Source organism: Canis aureus, chromosome 7 (genome assembly GCF_053574225.1).
Source record: "Canis aureus isolate CA01 chromosome 7, VMU_Caureus_v.1.0, whole genome shotgun sequence".
Classification (NCBI taxonomy): domain Eukaryota; kingdom Metazoa; phylum Chordata; class Mammalia; order Carnivora; family Canidae; genus Canis; species Canis aureus.
In genome coordinates, this window is record NC_135617.1 from 45,442,959 (window position 1) to 45,461,835 (window position 18,877).

General features: G+C 33.5%; 1 protein-coding gene across 7 annotated transcripts in view; it reads right to left on the minus strand.

Annotated features, from left to right (window-relative positions):
* Positions 1–18,877, minus strand: part of PHF3 (PHD finger protein 3) — a 77,130-nt gene that overhangs the window by 3,765 nt on the left and 54,488 nt on the right. For all 7 annotated transcript variants that reach the window (XM_077903505.1, XM_077903502.1, XM_077903504.1 and 4 more), the window contains 11 exons: positions 17,929–18,238; positions 15,479–15,662; positions 12,687–12,834; positions 12,449–12,605; positions 10,676–10,792; positions 8,826–8,957; positions 7,691–7,826; positions 5,073–5,268; positions 4,418–4,565; positions 2,466–2,555; positions 160–355 (listed from right to left, as the gene is read on the minus strand). In XM_077903505.1, coding sequence (XP_077759631.1) covers positions 160–355; positions 2,466–2,555; positions 4,418–4,565; positions 5,073–5,268; positions 7,691–7,826; positions 8,826–8,957; positions 10,676–10,792; positions 12,449–12,605; positions 12,687–12,834; positions 15,479–15,662; positions 17,929–18,238 — 1,814 coding nt within the window. The remainder of the gene's footprint in view (positions 1–159; positions 356–2,465; positions 2,556–4,417; positions 4,566–5,072; positions 5,269–7,690; positions 7,827–8,825; positions 8,958–10,675; positions 10,793–12,448; positions 12,606–12,686; positions 12,835–15,478; positions 15,663–17,928; positions 18,239–18,877) is intronic.

An 18,877-nucleotide genomic window follows, 5' to 3' on the forward strand; every position in this document is an offset into this window, starting at 1 on the left:
TTTCTGCATCTAACTTATTACAGCCTATTAAGTGGGCACCTGCCCCTTTCAAGTTAGCTCTAGAGGGCTGGATCCTGGGAAAGAAAGAATCCCTTCTGTAACTCTAGTCTCACCTCCCACTTTATTTTATTCATTCTTATTATTAAAATGTGTACCTACCAGGTCCATCAAAAGGCACAAGAGGGTGTGGAATTTTATCTGCAGCACCCAAAGGAATAAGGTACATATCTTTAACCTGCTTCATGTTGTTAGCAGCTACTCCATAGCGCTTTCTGCTACTGAAGTATGCAAATAGCAAAGTATAAGAAATTTGATCTTCTTCAGTTACGGGTGTGAAGCGAACGACACAAATTTCCTATTCAAGAAAATAATACAGGATTGTTTAAAATAACCTAAAGAATAGCTTGGTTTTAAATATCATTTCTCAATTAGTAATAATCTAGTTAATTTTATAATGATGATTGCCAAATAACATGATTTATAACTTGAATGTAGATAAAAATAATAAATGGCAGCAACTCTTAACAGAAGATCTTTGCTGATCCACTGATAGATTCATTTTATCTGAAGGTGTCCCATGAGACACTGAGTCCCAAGGTAATTAGTATGCTCAAGGTGACACAATTGTCAGTGACAGAGAACATATTTAAACCTAAGTTTTTTGGTATCTACACAATCTCATTTCTGATGTTATAGCCTCCACAAAAGGCTGCCTGTGTTTTCAGCATACTGAAAATATCACCTACCACCACCACGTACCATGTACATGTACACAAGAATACTGCCATGTACATATACACAAGAATACTTAAATCCACTGCAAATCCAATTTACAAGGACTGGATACAGAAATAAAAGAGGCTGTGTGGGAGAATTAAAAAACACAGAGGCCATAAATTTTGTAGAATCATTTGGCTTACTTGGGAACTTATTTGTGTGCCTCTGGGTTCTAGGTTTTGTTTCCAACAGAAAAGGGTGTCCCAGTGTAGTCTTAATTTGGTAATGTAAAAAACTGGATGCCTTTTCATGAAGGTACAGTCAAAATGAAGAGTGCCAGACCTGCGATAAAGTCTAAATTGATGTTAGATCCTAAAGAAAAATGTGCAAATGATCTAAACTATGGTTCTAGCTCTTATAAAAGGTATGTCATCTAAACTGTCCCCTTTTAGAGGTAACATTATAGTGTTTCAGTCAGTTCAGGAAGGAGGCATACTATAAAGTGTCAGGCAGAAATATATGGATAGATAAGAGTGATTCCCAAACTGTCCAAGGGTAATACATTCCCAATGCTTTCCCATGACTTTTACTATCATGAGAAAGTGAAGGCAAGTAAGTGTTTGTAATTTTCTTAGAGTGGTTCAAAGTTTATTTGTATTCTATCAATTTAAATTCTAAAATCTATTATTGAAAAATATATATTCTTTTTAGCTTGAGATCATCCATTTTGGATTATTTCTAATCTTACTAAACAGGTCTAGTCTTAAGATAAAAAATTAATGTTCCTTTATTCAAGATTTTTTTAATGTCTGTAATATGCTAGGTACTATCATCCTTGGAGGGAAAAAATAATTTCCTCTAATGATTAAGTTTTCCTACATAGTCATGTTCTACAAGTTAAAGAAATGATAGAAAATATAGAGAGAGAAAAGAAAAAAATAATATTGTGATAGAGGCTACTAATTATTACCAACTATCTATTCTCGTCCTTTCCTCTTATTACAAAAAGAAGCTTTTTAGCCAGGCACATCACCAACCAAGAGAGACAACATTTCGTGAGATTACATTTCCCAGCCTTCTTAGCAGGTACATAAGGCTACGTTACTAAAAAGTTCTTGCCAATGTAAGTTAGAGGAAGTGAAATGTTAACAGCAATTTCCAGGTCTTGCTTTTAAAACAAACAGGCATTCTTCATTTTTCCCTCTTGAGGTTGATAAGTCAGCTTTGACCATGTTTGACTGAAAAGGGCAACACTCTTGGAAACAGTCAAATAACAAGACAGAAGAAGCCTGGTCCCTGAATTATCTTGTAGAACAAGAGCCCCCAGAACTACTCTGAACCACTGACATATTAAAAAAAAAAAACAAACCTCTATATTCTTTGCGCCACTATACTTTTAGGGTCTCTCTGTGCAGCAGCTTAGCCTATGCCCTAAGTGAACAAATGTCTATAATCAAAGCAAGGCAAAAATCCAGGAGGAATCTCAATACATAAACCTAAAACATTTCTTCCAAAACACTGACAGAAATCATTACGAAAGCATACCAGAAAGAAAGAAAAACCTACAAAAGGAATACTGAGCTGTTCTGAGCTTTTAGCAAATGGCTTTAGTTCAGTTTTGTCAGGCATACTATGTAGATTTATAATTTGTATTGGCTCCATCCCCCAGGGTACCCTGCATAAAGAACCCAATGATTTACTTCTCAAATACTCTCTCATGCTAATATAACTAAAGAAATTTTCCTTACCTTGGTTCCTGATGCTTTAATTTTTTCAACATAATCCCAAACTGTCTGAGGCGATATCCTGCCACCTACTTGAATACTATCCGGTAGATCCTACAGTAAAAAATGAAGATGAGCAACAGAGACAGAATATCTTTATTATAATATTCATAATTCATTCAAATTTAGCTCTAAGACTAATTTCAAATGGTAATAAAAAAACAAGTGAATAAAAAGATTTGTATCATAAAACAAGAAAGTACAGGGGCAGCCATCAAGCTTTACACCTCAAATGTCAACTGCAAATAACTAACGTGGGTACCCAAGATACAACTGAGATAGAATCTGAGGTCATATCAGTTCTCAGCACGAAAGACAGGTAAAGAGAAGCAGCAGTGGCAAGCATATGACACATTGACAATCCAGAATATAAGAGATTTCAGAATATTGCTTTTCTTCTCCAACCTCCTTCTTTCCCACCCCCACCTTTGCTTGGTGGTAGTGAGTAAGGATATTACTTAATCATTAATAGCCGGATTTCAGAAGTAATCGAATTTAATTATAGAGCATATTTTTGCACAGTAAGGAATAACACTGTAATAATGCAAGTTCATATTTTCAAATGGTAGAATCTTTCTGAAAACAGATGACTATACATAAAATCAGTTAACTATGTAATTAAAAATATTTAAAACTAACCAGTATATTTCTTTTTTCTATGAAGCTGAGTCATAAAAAGTATAATTAATTGATATTAAGTTCAATTAAATTTAAATTATTAATTGCTTTAAACATATATTTGGGATTTTAGTCCTAAACTAAAGTAGAAAGTAGAGATAGAATTCTAGAAAGCAACCACACAGAAACTGGCCCAGAAAGGAGAATAGCTTTGTTTAAAATCAAGTCCAAACTGTTTAGGACTTCTTTCCCATTTAAAAGAAGAGTTCTCATCACCACAGACTGGTCAGACTACATTTCTAAACACATTTGTTTAAAAAGAACAACATCATGGGGTCCAGTCCATTTAATTCTCCTCATATAAAATCAATGTTTCTAAAATTATTTGCCAAGAAAACTATATGTGAAATAATTAAGTTATTAAAACATAATTATAACTTTGGCTTTTTCAAATACTGAAAGAATTTTGTTTTGTTTTAATTTTTGCCTTCATAGTCAGCATACTGAAAATGAATGGAAAAGGATAATGTAAGATATGAACATAATAGAAAATGTAACCTCAACAAAAATACAGTACAAGTGTATGGATTTATTTTCTTTCTGCATCAACAGAAAAATATAACTTTCTTCAAAATAGTTCAAAAATGGCATACTTTCTCATATACCATAATATAATACTACAGCTGCTTATTTTCTGTAAATACTGCATAACAAGACTTGTTAACAAGGAAAAAATCTTCCTGGCAGGCTAACACTGAAGAGCATACTAAGTAGGACAATCTTTTATCAAATCTATATTTAAAGAAAGACTTAGGCTCTCCATGCAGACTCTCATTAATTTTTAATTTTCTGACATAGTAAAGCACATCTTGGAGTATAGGACATGTGGGTTTAAAACTTTCAGAACACAGTTACCTATAGTTCAAAAACTCCATTTGTGGGACACCTGGGTGGCTCAGTGGTTGGGTGTCTGCCTTCGGCTCAGGGCATGATCCCAGAGTTTAGGGATCGAGTCCTAAATCGGGCTCCCTGTGTGGAGGAGCCTGCGCTTCTCCCTTCACCTGTGTCTCTGACTTCTCTGTCTCTCATGAATAAATAAATAAAATCTTAAAAAAAAAAAAAACCCTCCATTTGTGAACTCATAGTTTCATTAATTGAATGGTTTTAGGATCACTGTCTAGTTTTCTTATGAATGAAAATAAAATATTTTTATTATTTATAATATTGTTTTCTCTCCTACTGTTTTGAGAAACACATATGTCAATCCAAGCAGAAAAGGGTAAAAAAGTTCATAGTACCTCTGTCAAATAATCAGGGGAACCAGACACTGGATAGGCTTTGGTAACAAATTTTGCCACAGAAGGCATGTTGATAAAACCTTTCCAGATGAAGTTCAATCGAGCCAGGAAGGTAGACTCAACTTCAACAGTTCCAGGCATCTCTGGACTAAAATATAACATTAAAAATTTTTAGCTTAAAGATATGCTCACGAATAAATCTATTTTCTACTAAGTCATCAATTACTTCTATTTTAGGATATAAAGAAAGCCAAAATATGGAAAGACTATTGATCAGTTTATATTTTCACTTTATAAAACTACATTCGTATTTATGTGATCATGTTTTACAAAATCATCCTTCATGAGTGGTTTAGATGACGTCCAGAGAAGTACAAGCAATTTTTCTTAAATGACCTATCTCTTGCCTCTCTGGACCAACATAATTAAACAGAATTTTAAAGTCAAGTCCCCACCTACAGACTCAAATCTCTAAATTAACTTTGAGTCTTATTCTTTTATTTCAATTAGTTTAGTGTTTAAGAAGGTACAGTTACTTTCTCAAAAGGAAGGTTCCTGAGAAGTATGTTACTTTTGTGTTTTTGAAGACCTCCAAGCATAGTTTGGCAAAGATCTAGAATGATTATTATAGAAACTGTAGCTAAGAGAAAATTACCGTGGAGCAGGAGAGAATGTTGACTTCGGAGACTCTTGTTTCTCCTCTTCAAAGAATTCAGAAGCCAAAATATTTGAGGTTGAAGACAATGCATCTGCTATACTTTCTGCTTCATTATCTGAATGTTTACGAGATACTCCAACAACAACTTTAACTTTTTTTGGAGAAAGATCATCTACAGGTGGTGCCATTCGACCTAACACCAGATGACACCAAAATAAACCATTTTTGTAATCTGAAATTTCTGTAACTTCATCTATTTTTGCTTCTAAAGTTACTCAGTTTTTCTGAATCTGAAACTAATCTTGTTGCATAACCTTAGATCTCCTGGGTAATTTTTAACTATCATTATCTCTCATATTGTGTTATATTACACCTCTCTGATATGAAAAATTAGGAAAAGAGGATGTTAACTAACTTAGATAAGCTGGAATGGAAACATTATAACTAGAACCCAAACTAGGCTTCTTAATTCCCTAGCAATTTTCTTTTAACTCAACTACACCAAATTCCAAGTCTTCAGAACTGAGTAAAACAACTCTGCATCCTACTTTGTGTTACATACAGCAGCAGCTCATGACATAAATGCATAGTGCAGTGCCTAGTTACTAAATATGAAAAATATTAGTAAAGTTTAAAAAATGACATTGATTTCAGGCTATAGCATCAACAAGGAAAAAAATTACTCAGACTTTCTGAAAATAGGTTAAGTGTAGTAGTGTTTAACAAACGTTTTTGTGTGCTACCATAAATTTACTGAAATATTACCATGGAAATGATTAAAATTAACAGAAATGATTAAGAATATTTTTTATTAAGACAGAACTAAATCTGTGTACTTAAAAATATTATCATACCATGGATGGCTTTCTTTAAGAATAACAAAGTCTAAAAACATTCTGCCCTTTAAGTCTTTATCACTGTACAGATTGTAAAATATGTAAACACAACATTGAAAAGATAGGATTATTTTCATTATAGGAAAATTACTTAATTTGTAAAATAAATTTCATCTAGCCTCTAATCCAAAGATGGTGGACAGCAAATAGATTAACCTAAGAATTTTCATTTTACTGTACAAGGTATGTATCATTCCTTAGCATATTATAGTAAAATAAAATAAAACTTAAGAGCCATGTCTCCAAGGTTTACAAATTTCCTGATCCTCTATTTTTAAACAAACTGAATATAATTTAAATTCTTCCTTAATTACATCCCCATTTTTTTATGCCCTAAATTTAATCAATCTCCAACATCTATTAATATTACCTAATGTGAGTATCTAAAGCCTCCACTTATTTCCAATGACCACTCTAATCACTCTAATTAAAACTGTCATCTCCCACTTGGATTAGTGTAAAGGCTTCCTATGGAGTTTCCCTCCTTCCTCCTCCCACTGTTATTTCTTCTCAAAGTCAGAGATATCTTCATAAAATTACAATCTGATCATGTCATTCCCTTGCTAAAAAACCTTTTATAGTCACTGTCACTGATCTTAAAGACCAAAAATCTTCAACGCAGCTACAAAAGTATATTTTCAGCATTTCTGATCATGATCTGTAAATATTTTATCCCATGATCCATATTTAAACACACACACACCCCTCTGTGGGGGTGTGTGTGCATGTGTGTGTGTGTGTATATATATATACACACACACACACATATATATATACATGTACATATATGTATGTATGTGTGTATATATATTTTTTGTTATAGATACTCATCTTTTTAAGTGCAGTCATTGTGGTATTTTCTATTTTGTTTTTGAAATGTTAATAACTACTTACTAAATTGATTTCACTACTACAAAGTCACAATCTCAAGTCTGAAAGGCAAAAAGATATTACAAAATGTGCTCTATAAATAGGTCTTCAAACAAATCATATCCCTCTCTCCTCTTCTCAAATTCAATTCAAGTTCATGCCATTCCCACTATTCAGAATGGTCTTTCTCTCCTTGTAGGCTTATTTTTCAACCTTCATGTCTCAAATGTCAATTCCTCAGCCACGTCCCCCAATGCCCCAGTCTACGCTAGGTCTTCCTGCTAGCTAAATACTGTACTTCTGTAACTCAAATCATCACCTGTTTGTCTTTCCTGCTAGACTATAGTTTTTCTTAAAGTTTGGATAACATCTGATTTTTTCACCACTATGTTCCCTGCACCAGAAACTGCTCAGCAAGAATTCAATATTTACTGAATGAATGACCAAATAGAAGAGTACTAGAGAAAAGGTATTTTAGGATTTGTTTCATTTGTTATATATAATTAAAAAATACAAATGCTACTTTACTCCTTCATTTAATAAATGACGGTACCATCAGAACTGCCCAACATTTCTGGCGCCTATTCTAATGCTTAAATTCTGGTCTTTTGTCCCCAGGGTTGTTAAGTTTAGATTATACATAATACAATTAATTGTAGACAATAAACTATACCACAGTAACAAACTATACCTCAACTCTGTAGACCAGTTAGTCAAAAAATGTGCTACTTCTCAAAGGGAGTGAACAGGTACCTCCCCTATACTGAAAAAACATAGCCTATCTAAATTACAAACACAAGCATCTTTCAAAATGAAAGCAGCATTTCAGAAAGAAAAAGTTCCAATTACCTATGCAAATTTTACAGTTCAGATCAAAAAGATGTTGTCTGTGTTGACTAGTGGTATCTTTGGACATAGAATCAATCTCTTCTTTTTGTTTTTCAGTTCCTTCTGTCTTTTCCAATGACTTGTTACTTGTAGGTTCCTTTAAAAAAAAAAAAAGTAAAAAGTTTTAGCAAAATTCAGCCCCAATTATTAAAAATCAACTTATATTTCATATTGATATTTCTCTAAAATGAAAACTGTTCCATTCATAGGTTTTTACTTCTTTTAAGATTTTATTTATTTATTTAGAGCAAGTGGGGCAGGCGGCAGCAGAGGGAAGGGAGGGAAAGAGAATCTCAAGCAGACTCCACTCCAAACAAGGAGGCTGAGATGGAGCTCGATCTCACGACCCTGAGATCATGACCTGAGCAAAACCAAGAGTCAGGCACTCAACAGATTGTACCACCTAGGTGCTTCCTTCACTATTTCTTTAAAAAATAAATGCTAAATGTTAATTATGACCTAAAGTAGAACAAAAATTCAAAACATTACTCATTCTTTAAGGCCTCTAAGGGATCCCTGGGTGGCGCAGCAGTTTGGCGCCTGCCTTTGGCCCGGGGCGCGATCCTGGAGACCCAGGATCGAATCCCACGTCGGGCTCCCGGTGCATGGAGCCTGCTCCTCCCTCTGCCTGTGTCTCTGCCTCTCTCTCTCTCTCTCTCTCTGTGTGACTATCATAAATAAATAAAAATTAAAAAAAAAATAAAATAAAAGGCCTCTAAGAAGATTTCATAAATTTCCTCACTGATATTTGAAAGCAAGAAAAGCTATGCCAAGCTCTCATATCAGTCTGCCTAAGAAGCACTTAGAGATTGACAGGCCTACTAAAGAATTCACCAAGTCACAGAGACCCCGGGAATCTACATTTTAACAAGTGCTTAACAGGTGCTTGTGATGCAGATAGTCTGTATAACTACATACAAGAAACAATATTGTAAACACTCTCAAAAAACTGTGAAACCAATAATATGAGCTACTTTAAAATATATGTATTTCTTAAAATTCTTCTTTCACCTTTAAGTACACTTTAGGCAAATAAATCTTTTCTGAATCTTCATGTTTTGAGCACTACAAAACATGACAATTTTATTATTTTTACCTGAATCTCCATGGCTGCTTCCTGTTCTTTCATTGGAGCATCACTCTCAATTTCAATTTCACCTTTATGAGTTATTTTTGTGATTGGTCGTCTTTCCACTTCTCTCTGCTCTTTCTCAATCATTTCTATGGTCTAAAGGAAATATTTTAAAGAAACATTTCACAATTAAAATATACGTATTTCCAAATGTACAGCTTTAAATAATAAGAGCTTATCTAAAAATGAAAGCAACATCACAGATGATTTTTAATTTTTAGGTGATCTTTCAAACAATAAATATATAATGAGTACTTACAAATGCTAGAGACTGTTTTAGTGCGGGGGGGTCATAAGCCTTGAGAAGTTCACATGTAAATTAACCAGAAGCAACTGAAGTGCCATGTAATTTGCAAAGGGTTTCTTAAAACATTGTATTTAGTTGCTTTCTGATTTACTATTTTACCAGCTGCCACCAGGGAAATGAGAAATATCTTCCTCAGATTCCTAATTTGATGTTCTTAACACCTCCCAAAATAATGGAAGTTTACTTAAACACCAAAAATTCTCAGGTAGTCCCTTAGTTGTCTCCTAACTAAGCAGTGATAATTAGTTGAAAAAACTTGGCAACAAAGTATTAAGCAAGTGTAGCAAGAACTAATAAAAAGTAGTCAAGAATGGAATGGGTTAAGAAAGATAAACATGGGTCTGGTCATTAGTCTTGCCTTTGTTAAGTACAAATCATCTTTAAAGAAAGAAATCAAATACATGACCTAAAGAAAGAACAAGCTGGTCTCCAAAGCAGATGGTACTTGCAGCCACAGGGTTAAAGCAGAAGAGAGGCGTACACATATTTGGAATACGGAGGGAAAGAAGTTAAGGTGAGACTGTTTTCAAAATAAAAGGAAAATTTACAAAGGGTGAAAGTCAAAGAAATATATTAATAAATACATCATATCAAGGCCTTGTGCTTCAAACTAAATTTGGCAAAAGACCAACGTGGAGGATTTTAATGCCTGAGGTACAAGTATTATGGAAAAAGAACCAGGTAAACCATGAAGAACTCACATGAACTATAAGTAACCAGTATTTTCTAGAATAAAAAAAGCTAATATTCTGAGGATACTGTAATAAAAAGAGTAATGTGGTCATCCCACTATCACAATAACTTAAAGTCACATATTCTCTTAATTTTTAAAGGTATTTCAAAGTTCACAACATCCAAAAGAAAACTCTTGGCATTGGTGACTTCCAGAATTTTTTAGTTTTAAAAATGGACTATGGTGCACATACTATTTAGGTTACATAACACTTCAGTAGAGCTGGGACCTCATGAGCTACTTAAGCACACAACATTTCTGTATAATGAACATTTATACATGACAATTCAGATCAAGTTTTATCAATGAACGTGTTTAAGGGGAAAAAATCTTGTTTTTCTGAACTTTTGGCATTTGAAACTTTGAATTGTAAGGGATTATTCACCTATAAAATTTTCGTTCTGAATCTAGTGCTAAAAATTACCAATATTCATAATACCTTCAAATTGCATTTTTGAAAAGTACAGATCTGATTAAGATGGACCTATTTTCCCATCTTTCTGATTTACAAAGTATAACAAAATAAAGTTAATTATATAATCTGATAATTGGAAAAAAATGAGAAAAAAGCAGCAGAGATAAGGAAAAACAAAAGATTGAATTTAAGAACTTCATTAATGGGGGATAGTAATTTAGAAGACACACAGAACAGGAAGTTTGTATTATTGTGCACTCTGTATTAAATTACTTCTGTGTGTATATATATAATTTTTCCCCTATGGCTGAAAAATATAGGTTCTGATAATCCAAACACATATTCATAGATAATCTTACATGTCTATTTTCTCTCCGCCTCCATGCAGCTAACTCTTTAGAAGCCAGTTCTTCTGGACTCATTCTTATAAGATGATCAGGGGTTACTTCTCCTTTCAGTACTTTCTTAAATAATATCTGGAAATATTTAAAACAAGAATGAAAGAGAAGAAAAACATTTTCAAAATAAAGAGGAACTGCTGTATAAAAACTTGGAATAAATAAAGATGCAATTTTTAAACCTGATTTATAAATGTTTAATGATTTATATATTATCTACAACAGAAATTTATTGACAGCCCTGTATTTTAAGAACTTATCATCTAAGTCAGCAAAATATACTTTTTTTTTTAAAAAAAATCCATGAGAGACAGGGTGGGGAGAGACACAGGCAGAGGGAGAAGCAGGCTCCATGCAGGGAGCCTGACTTGGGACTCGATCCCAGGTCTCCAGGATCAGGCCCTGGGCTGAAGGCGGCACTAAACCGCTGAGCCACCCGGGCTGCCCCAAAATACCCCTTTCATATGAAATCAACACATAGTGGAGAAACGTGTCCAGCAGAATCCTTAAAACGTCTACCCAAAAATTGTATGGAGACTGTTCCCCGCCCCCACCACCCCAATAGATTCTTAGAGTATTCCCAGGAACACACATTCAGTCATAATAGCCAACCTGTAGTATAGCTAGGTACTGCATACTACAGTGTAAAAAAAAAAAAAAAAAAAAATTTAAATGTAAACTTTGCTGAATGTGGGGTCTTTCATATTTTTAAGATTTCATATGTTTAAGTTCTAACAAGCTTAGAAGGGACTCCAAAGCAAAGAATTCACTGCAAGAATGAAACCTAAAGGAAATAAATGTTTACTTACTGAAGAAGAGCTTCCTGACTATATAACTGAAGTATCTGATCCGCTGGACCATGATAACAGATTGTACAATGTAGATTTTTCTTAAGTGGCTGTTAGTATACCTCAAGGAAATACCTCATATCACACACTATATACTGAAAATATTATTATACAAATTGACCAACTTATTATGTAAAACTATTATAAAAATTAAGCAAATATATAAGGAGTTAGCTTTTAGATTTCCTCTAGTCCCAAACAAGAAATGCCAGGAAATGATTAACAGTTCAAGTAAAAGATACTTAGAATTAAAGTCATATTTAAATTAGCAACATGGCGGGGCACTTGGATGGCTCAGTGGTTGAGCATCTGCCTCTGGCTCAGGTTGTGATCCCGGGGTCCTGGAATCTAGTCGAATTCCATATCAGATCCCCACAGGGAGTGTGCTTCTCCCTCTGCCTACCTCTCTGCCTCTGTCTCTCATAAATAAATAAAATCTTAAATAAATAAGCAAAATGTTTTAAGTTGTATTCTTTTTTTTACTAAATGTATTTATTTTCTTAAGGAGTGTTACTCTGCTTTTAAATTTAGATCAGAAGTACCAATATAGTATTTGTTATGAATGCTGGCTTAACAGTGTTTTTAAAGAATACATATGAATGTATTTTTAATAAATTGGATTAAATAAGAGACAATGGGGAAAAATTCACATAAATCAGGTTAAGACAGACGTCGTATTTTACATTTTAAAAGACTCATTTTATAACACTAGTCACCACTATGCAGAATTCATAACTCAGTTCAGCAGCAAAAGACTATTAAAATGACAGTCTCATATAAAGAAATAAATTATAGATCTATTATAATCTTAAAAAGCAATGTATTTAGGAAAGCTGAAGCATAAGTAGCTATAGACATGAAGAAAAACATGAACAAAAACACTTACATTGTTTTTAGGATCTTTCAAATTGAACATCAAACTTCTGTATTTGTTCTTATATTTAGCATCGGTGTCCCGAAAAAAAGAGAAAAGCTCTTTTTCAATTTTTGTGGCAACTTTTGCTGCTTTTTCCTCTGGTACCTTCAAATTTGATTCTGTAAGTCTTAAAGTTAGAATAATTCAATTATTCTTCAAATATGTGAAGCATATATTATTCATTTTGTATAATTATAATGCATGTTACCTTCTCATAAGAATGTCTTTGAGAGAATGTCTGACACTTTGTCTGATCTGATCTGCAGAAGGCTTAGAAGTAGAAGTAGTAGGAACATGCACATTAGGTATTCCCTTTTCACTTTTCTTCTTTTTTATCTCTTGCTTCTCATGAGCCCCTAAATTAAACAATTATCAAAACTCATTAAGTTGCTTTTAAAAAGTCATCTTCCTTTTTAATGCATTATGTAAGTTTACAAACAAAATTGACTGATTAAAAATTACTATTCAGAAATAAGATCAGAACCCATACTCCATACTGAAATATTTCAGGCATTAAAATTCTAATCTATGTATGGTGACAGATGTTAACTAGACTTCTTGTGATCATTTTGCAAAATATACAAATATCCAATCATTGTCACACACTTGAAACATAATGTCATATACTAATTATATCAATTAAAAAATTCTAACTTAAATGAATTTTAATTACAAATTAAGTGACTAAAAAGTGGCCCTAAAGCTATGAAACATACCCTTTTCCCATTTTATTTTTTCACATTTTTTAAAGTTTTAATTAAGTAATCTCTATACCCCACATGGGGCTCTGACTCACAACCCCGAGGATTAAGAATCGCATGCTCTTCTGACTGAGTCAGCCAGGTGCCCCTCTTCAACAATTCTTAAATCTATCATTTTTACCACTGATGTTCTTATTTTCCCACATAACCAACTTTGATGAGACAGTCCAACATTATTTACTACATCCTTGCATCCTAAACACCTTTATCCGCTCTTCTTTAAACATCTGCATTTGCAAAACCACAAGCACCAGTAAAGGCCAACTTTATCCTTCACCCAAATAGCCTACAAACAGCCAAGGGCAACTGGAGAAAAAAACTGATGCTAACAGATCACTTTAATTTTAAAACCTAAATCTTAAGTAGACAACAATCTGTTCTAATCCTATTGTTTTCCTAGTAAGTTTCCTCTCACACATCCCAAAATATCTATTTTACACTTTTTCTTTCTTCTCAAATCAACAATACCTCCTTCCACAACTTCAACCTCGTTTGATTTTCTTCACTTCATATTTCACTAAAATGACTGCTATTCACATCTTCCCATCACCAAATCTAACCTACCTGCATTTATCCTCCCTTCTACCATACACAGTCATCTTTCCCTACTATTACACTGGTGTCTTTTTCTACGACCAACCCTTCTATGTAAATCCCATCCCCTTCTGTTTCTTCATGGACTTTGAACCCCTCAGTTATCACCTCCTTCTCCTACATCATCAAATTCTCTCTCTACTGGATCATTCCTGTAGTCTTACGAATATATCTCCCTTAAAAAAAATCCTTGACCTCACAGATCTTTCTAGCTACCACACCATTTCTGTTCCCTTTAACAGCAAAATTACTTAAAACAGTAATCAGTATCTCTGGTTCCTCCCTTCCCAGTCTTCCAGTAAAGTGGCTTCTATCCCCAGTGCTCCACCAAAACCATCCTATTCAAGGTCACTAATGATTTCCACTTCACTAAATCACATATGATCTGTGTCCGTGTTATTAGATGTCCAAACACTGGACACAAGTGATCATCCCCTCCTCCTTGAAACTTCATCATGGTCTCCCACAGACCACCTCTTAGTCTCCTTTGCTGGATCTTCTTGTCTTAACTTCTAAATGCCGATATGTCCCCTAAGAGCTATGCTTCTGCCTCTTTGTTATCAAGCTCTTTTTGTAGCTGTTTATATCTAAGTCTATGATTTTAAATAACTATGCACTGATATATCCCTTATTTATATACCACCTCCTGAAGTCTTCTCTAAACTCCAGACTCATCAGCCAAAGATTTACTTAAACACCTTCACCTGGATATCTAACAGGCTAAAAACACCTAAACATAATTTTTCAAATTTTCCTCCCCAAATCTGTTTTTCTCAATAAATAGCATTAACATTTATCTAATCCTCTGGTAGATTCTCTTTTTCAGCTACCTATAACTAATCCACCACCAAGTTCTGCCAATTCTACTATATAACATATTAGAATCTGACTACTTCTCATTCCTCTATTGTACCTCTGTTCCAAGCTACCATCATTTCTTTCCTCGGATACTACTACAGACTCCTAACTAACCTTGTTCTCTCCTATTCTCCTATAGTCTAATCTTCATAGGAAAACCAGAGTAACTCATCATTCCCTTGTACAAAATACTCTGAAGCTTTCCCATTACATTCAGAATAAAATATAAACTCTTTGCCATGGCCTCAAACTTTTTACGTAATTTTCTATGAACTCATCTTGGCCATCGTTCTCTCTCTCCTATTACCATCCAACCACTCCACGATAGCTCTCGTGCTCCTCAAATACCAAGTTTATTTCTACCTCAAAACCTTTGGACTGCACCCTGCCCAGTCCTCCAAAAAAAAGTTCCCATCCCTTCAAATCCTATTCACAAGTTACCTTCTCCATTCTATCTAAAACAAACTCCCTCTACTCTCTGCAACTGTTACTCTTCACCCCATCTACTTTTTCTCACAGTGCCTATATGCTGTATTTCTTGTATTTCTACTTATTGTCTTCTTCTCCTATTAGTGTGTAAGTGCCATGAGGGAGGGTTCTTACTAAGTTCATTAGTACTTCCTAGAATTTAGAGCAATGGTTTTTAATTTCAAGAAAGGTCAATCATCTAAGCTATTTTTATTGTCTTTAAAACATTAAAATAGCTAAATTTCCCTAAATATGATAATTGATGGTATATGGAATCCAACTTTATTAGTACATAATTAATCTTTATTGGTCTTACTACCTGGCTTGGAGCCTTTTTCTCCTGTGCAAATAACAGTTGTAGTCTCTTTTGGTATTTTTTCACTTTTTTCTTCTGAGGATCTCCGAGGTAAAACTGGTTGTCCCATCTTTCGAAGAGGAGCTAGCTGCCATTTTTTTATTTCACTGTCTCTACAGTCTGCTGAGTTTTTGCCTTCACCAGGTTCCTGGAAGAAAACAGTATTTAACTTATTAGAATGAAAACTACTAAAGCAAGGCTTAAGAGTACGTGGATGAAAAGAATTAAACCTAATTAGTATTACAAGATAGCAAATATCATATTGTTTAGCCCAATAATTATTTAAGTTTTTTTTTAAAAGATGTACAAAAATAACTCTCAATAGCAAAAAGGAGACTCATTCTCCCACTCAAAATCCACATTAAGCACCTATTCTGCAGAACACATAATAGCCTATAAAGGGAAACTAAAAAACGTGGATAACATTTTCCCAGTAATGATATTAGAAAACTATGTACAAGAGTTCTTTTAGTTTATGTGGATATGGAAAACAGAGGGAGAGATTGTGGAGAAATAGGTATCATGTTTTTCACTATTTCCTAAAACGTATGAAATCACACCCACCTGTAAGTGTCTCAATTAGTCTCATTGTATCAATTGGCAATTTTAACTCCCATAAAGTACAACAAACCATCAGAATACCTGCTACTCTCATCCTAACTATAACCCACCACAACGAACTCTAGTGAACTAGAATTCTAAGACTTTTTAAAGTAATGAATCACATCATGGTAGTGTTTGAAAGATAGAAAAACACTATGATATATAATCATAGGTTTTTATAGGTTGAAAGACACAGTACATACAAAAAACCTGATTTTCTCTAGACTTGGAATCCTCTAATTTTTTTAAATTTATTTTCTATCTCTCCAACTAGACTTGAGAGCAACAACATATTTCAATCAGCGCAATATACCCAAGTCTGGTACCATGCTTGGCACACAATAAGAACTCAATAAATGGTTCAACATAAAATCTAACAATAAGAAGTAGTATTTTAGGAAAGCAGATTCCATAAACTAAAATGAGAAAAATCCAAATAAGATTCAACAGTTCATCATCAAAAAGAAAAGGAAGCAGCAATCATTTCATTTGGGTGGCACATATATTTACAAAATCAGACTAACTTAATTTCTTTTCTGACATAGAGAATGAATAGAGTGGTTTCTCAAACATCTAATGTTTTATGTCTTTTTAGACAAGATGGAGACAACTTAGCTAAACAACAAAACAATGAGCTATATTCCTGACTGGCCAAGATATTACATCCAAGAAATGATGATTAATAGTTAATAATTAAAAGTCTTCCAAAGATGTGCTATGAACTGTTCTCAGTGGATCTCTCAATTCTAAATCATCAATTACTTTGGTGCTAATTAAATCAACAGGAAAAGGAATAGCAAATGTCAGAAAAACATAATCTGATTCTCAAAAAGTCTGAGCAGTCAGAAAATGCTGGATGCTACAAGACTAGCCAACTGAAACTTAATCCAGATTTGTCCTATATAGAGTATCTCAAAGAACTGAGTTTGTAAATAATGAAGATGATTTTGGAGAAAACATGCTTATGATTCTTTAATCTCAATGGCTGGATTACAAGGTTTCCAAAGTTCCTTCTAACTTTCCAATTCATGTTCAATGTCTTTTGGGGTTATTATATTGATTAACCACATATATTTTGTTGCCACTGTTGTCTCTTCCCTAGTACTATAATAACAAATCAAAATAGAAAAATCACATAACAAAAATGTTGACAGTGAAAATCATAAAATAGAAAAATGTAACAAAAACGTAGACAATGAAAATTTGAAAGTTTAATCAGATAAAGCACTGAATCTTCTGCAATTGACTATCTTGAAATTTGTTTAGAAAAATACATTTAGAAATTAGTTAAAAATATAAGATAAGGGAAAACTGACAACCTTTTTAGGAAAGAAATTATGAAGTGAAGGTTCTAAGCAAACACTGGCACAAAGTCAAAAGAATTAGGTCTATTTTTCCTGAAATAGACAAAGTAATTCTTCTACCTGAAAATAATAATGTAGAATGTGGCTTATGAATTAGTACATATTTATGGACTGAAAAGTTTTAAAAAGTGTATCAGCAAACACAATGTACAGCTTAGTACCACTTTAATATCACAAGATCACACACATGCTATCAAAAAAAAATCCAAATATCAACCTAGAGACTAGAAACTACACAAAACTTTGTAAGAAATAAGATCTACATTTTGTGAAGATTTCACTACTTGTTTTTTTCACCAAGATTGCCAAAGTATTTTAAATAAAATCCATCCATTTTTGGTAAAAACAAATTTGAAAATGTACACTTAAAACAATGAAACCCAAAGAGAAATTTCAAGTTGCCAGACTATACAGAATTAAGTAAAAAGAATGCATTAACGAGCTTACCCGTTTTAAAATTTTGACCTTGTGCTTCACTGTGTCTTCTATATATTTGGTTTTGTCGTTTGTCGGTGTGTGCTTTGATAATCCAAGCTTTTCATATTCCATTGTTCTATCTTCACTCTGGACTTCAACTTTAGCCTGGTTTTCCAAAATATCTGAATCTACTATTTCAGTCTTTTTATCTTCCTCAGCACAACATTTCACACACACGTATTCTTTGTCTTCTTCTCCCATTTGTTGTGCTTGACAAAGACTTAAACCAACACAATCACCATGAAACCAGTCATCACATCTCCCACAGCCAACCATAAACCTGGGAAAAGGGGGGGGAAACTTTGATTCAATACATTTTTTAAAAATGTCAAAAATGAGCCTAAATTTTTAATCATCTTCTATTTGTTTTCCATCTTTACCCATTCTATTGGTTCAACATGGAGCAAGTTTTCAAAGAATATTCTATGAAGAAGGAACTTTTAAGAAGTCAAATATATTCCCTGTAGTATGAGAAAATACAAAAAAAACATAAAATGAAAAAAAGGGTAACTGATCTTTGTGAGCATACTATGTAGAATAACAAAGTATAAAGTAACATTTCTCCACTGAAAAGGGTGGTTAAGAGCTATGATAATCTGATCACAGATAATGCATGAAAGTTGAATTACATTTATCCCACAGATCTGAAATCCTATATAAACTGAAGAACCACTTATCCAATGAATAATTTTGAATGCCAAAGATTGGAATTAAAACCCAACTCAACAACTAACATAATGGAGACTCTCAGATTGTTTATTAACCATCTTAACTATGTCACTATTTACTCTTTGAGCTCAAAATATTCTGGTTCATGGTGTCACAGTGATTAAGCTGGAGAATTTTTCTTAACATACTTCCGAGTGCAGATTTCCTTACTACTGATCATGGTTTAGATAATAAACTTGTTTTTCTGAGC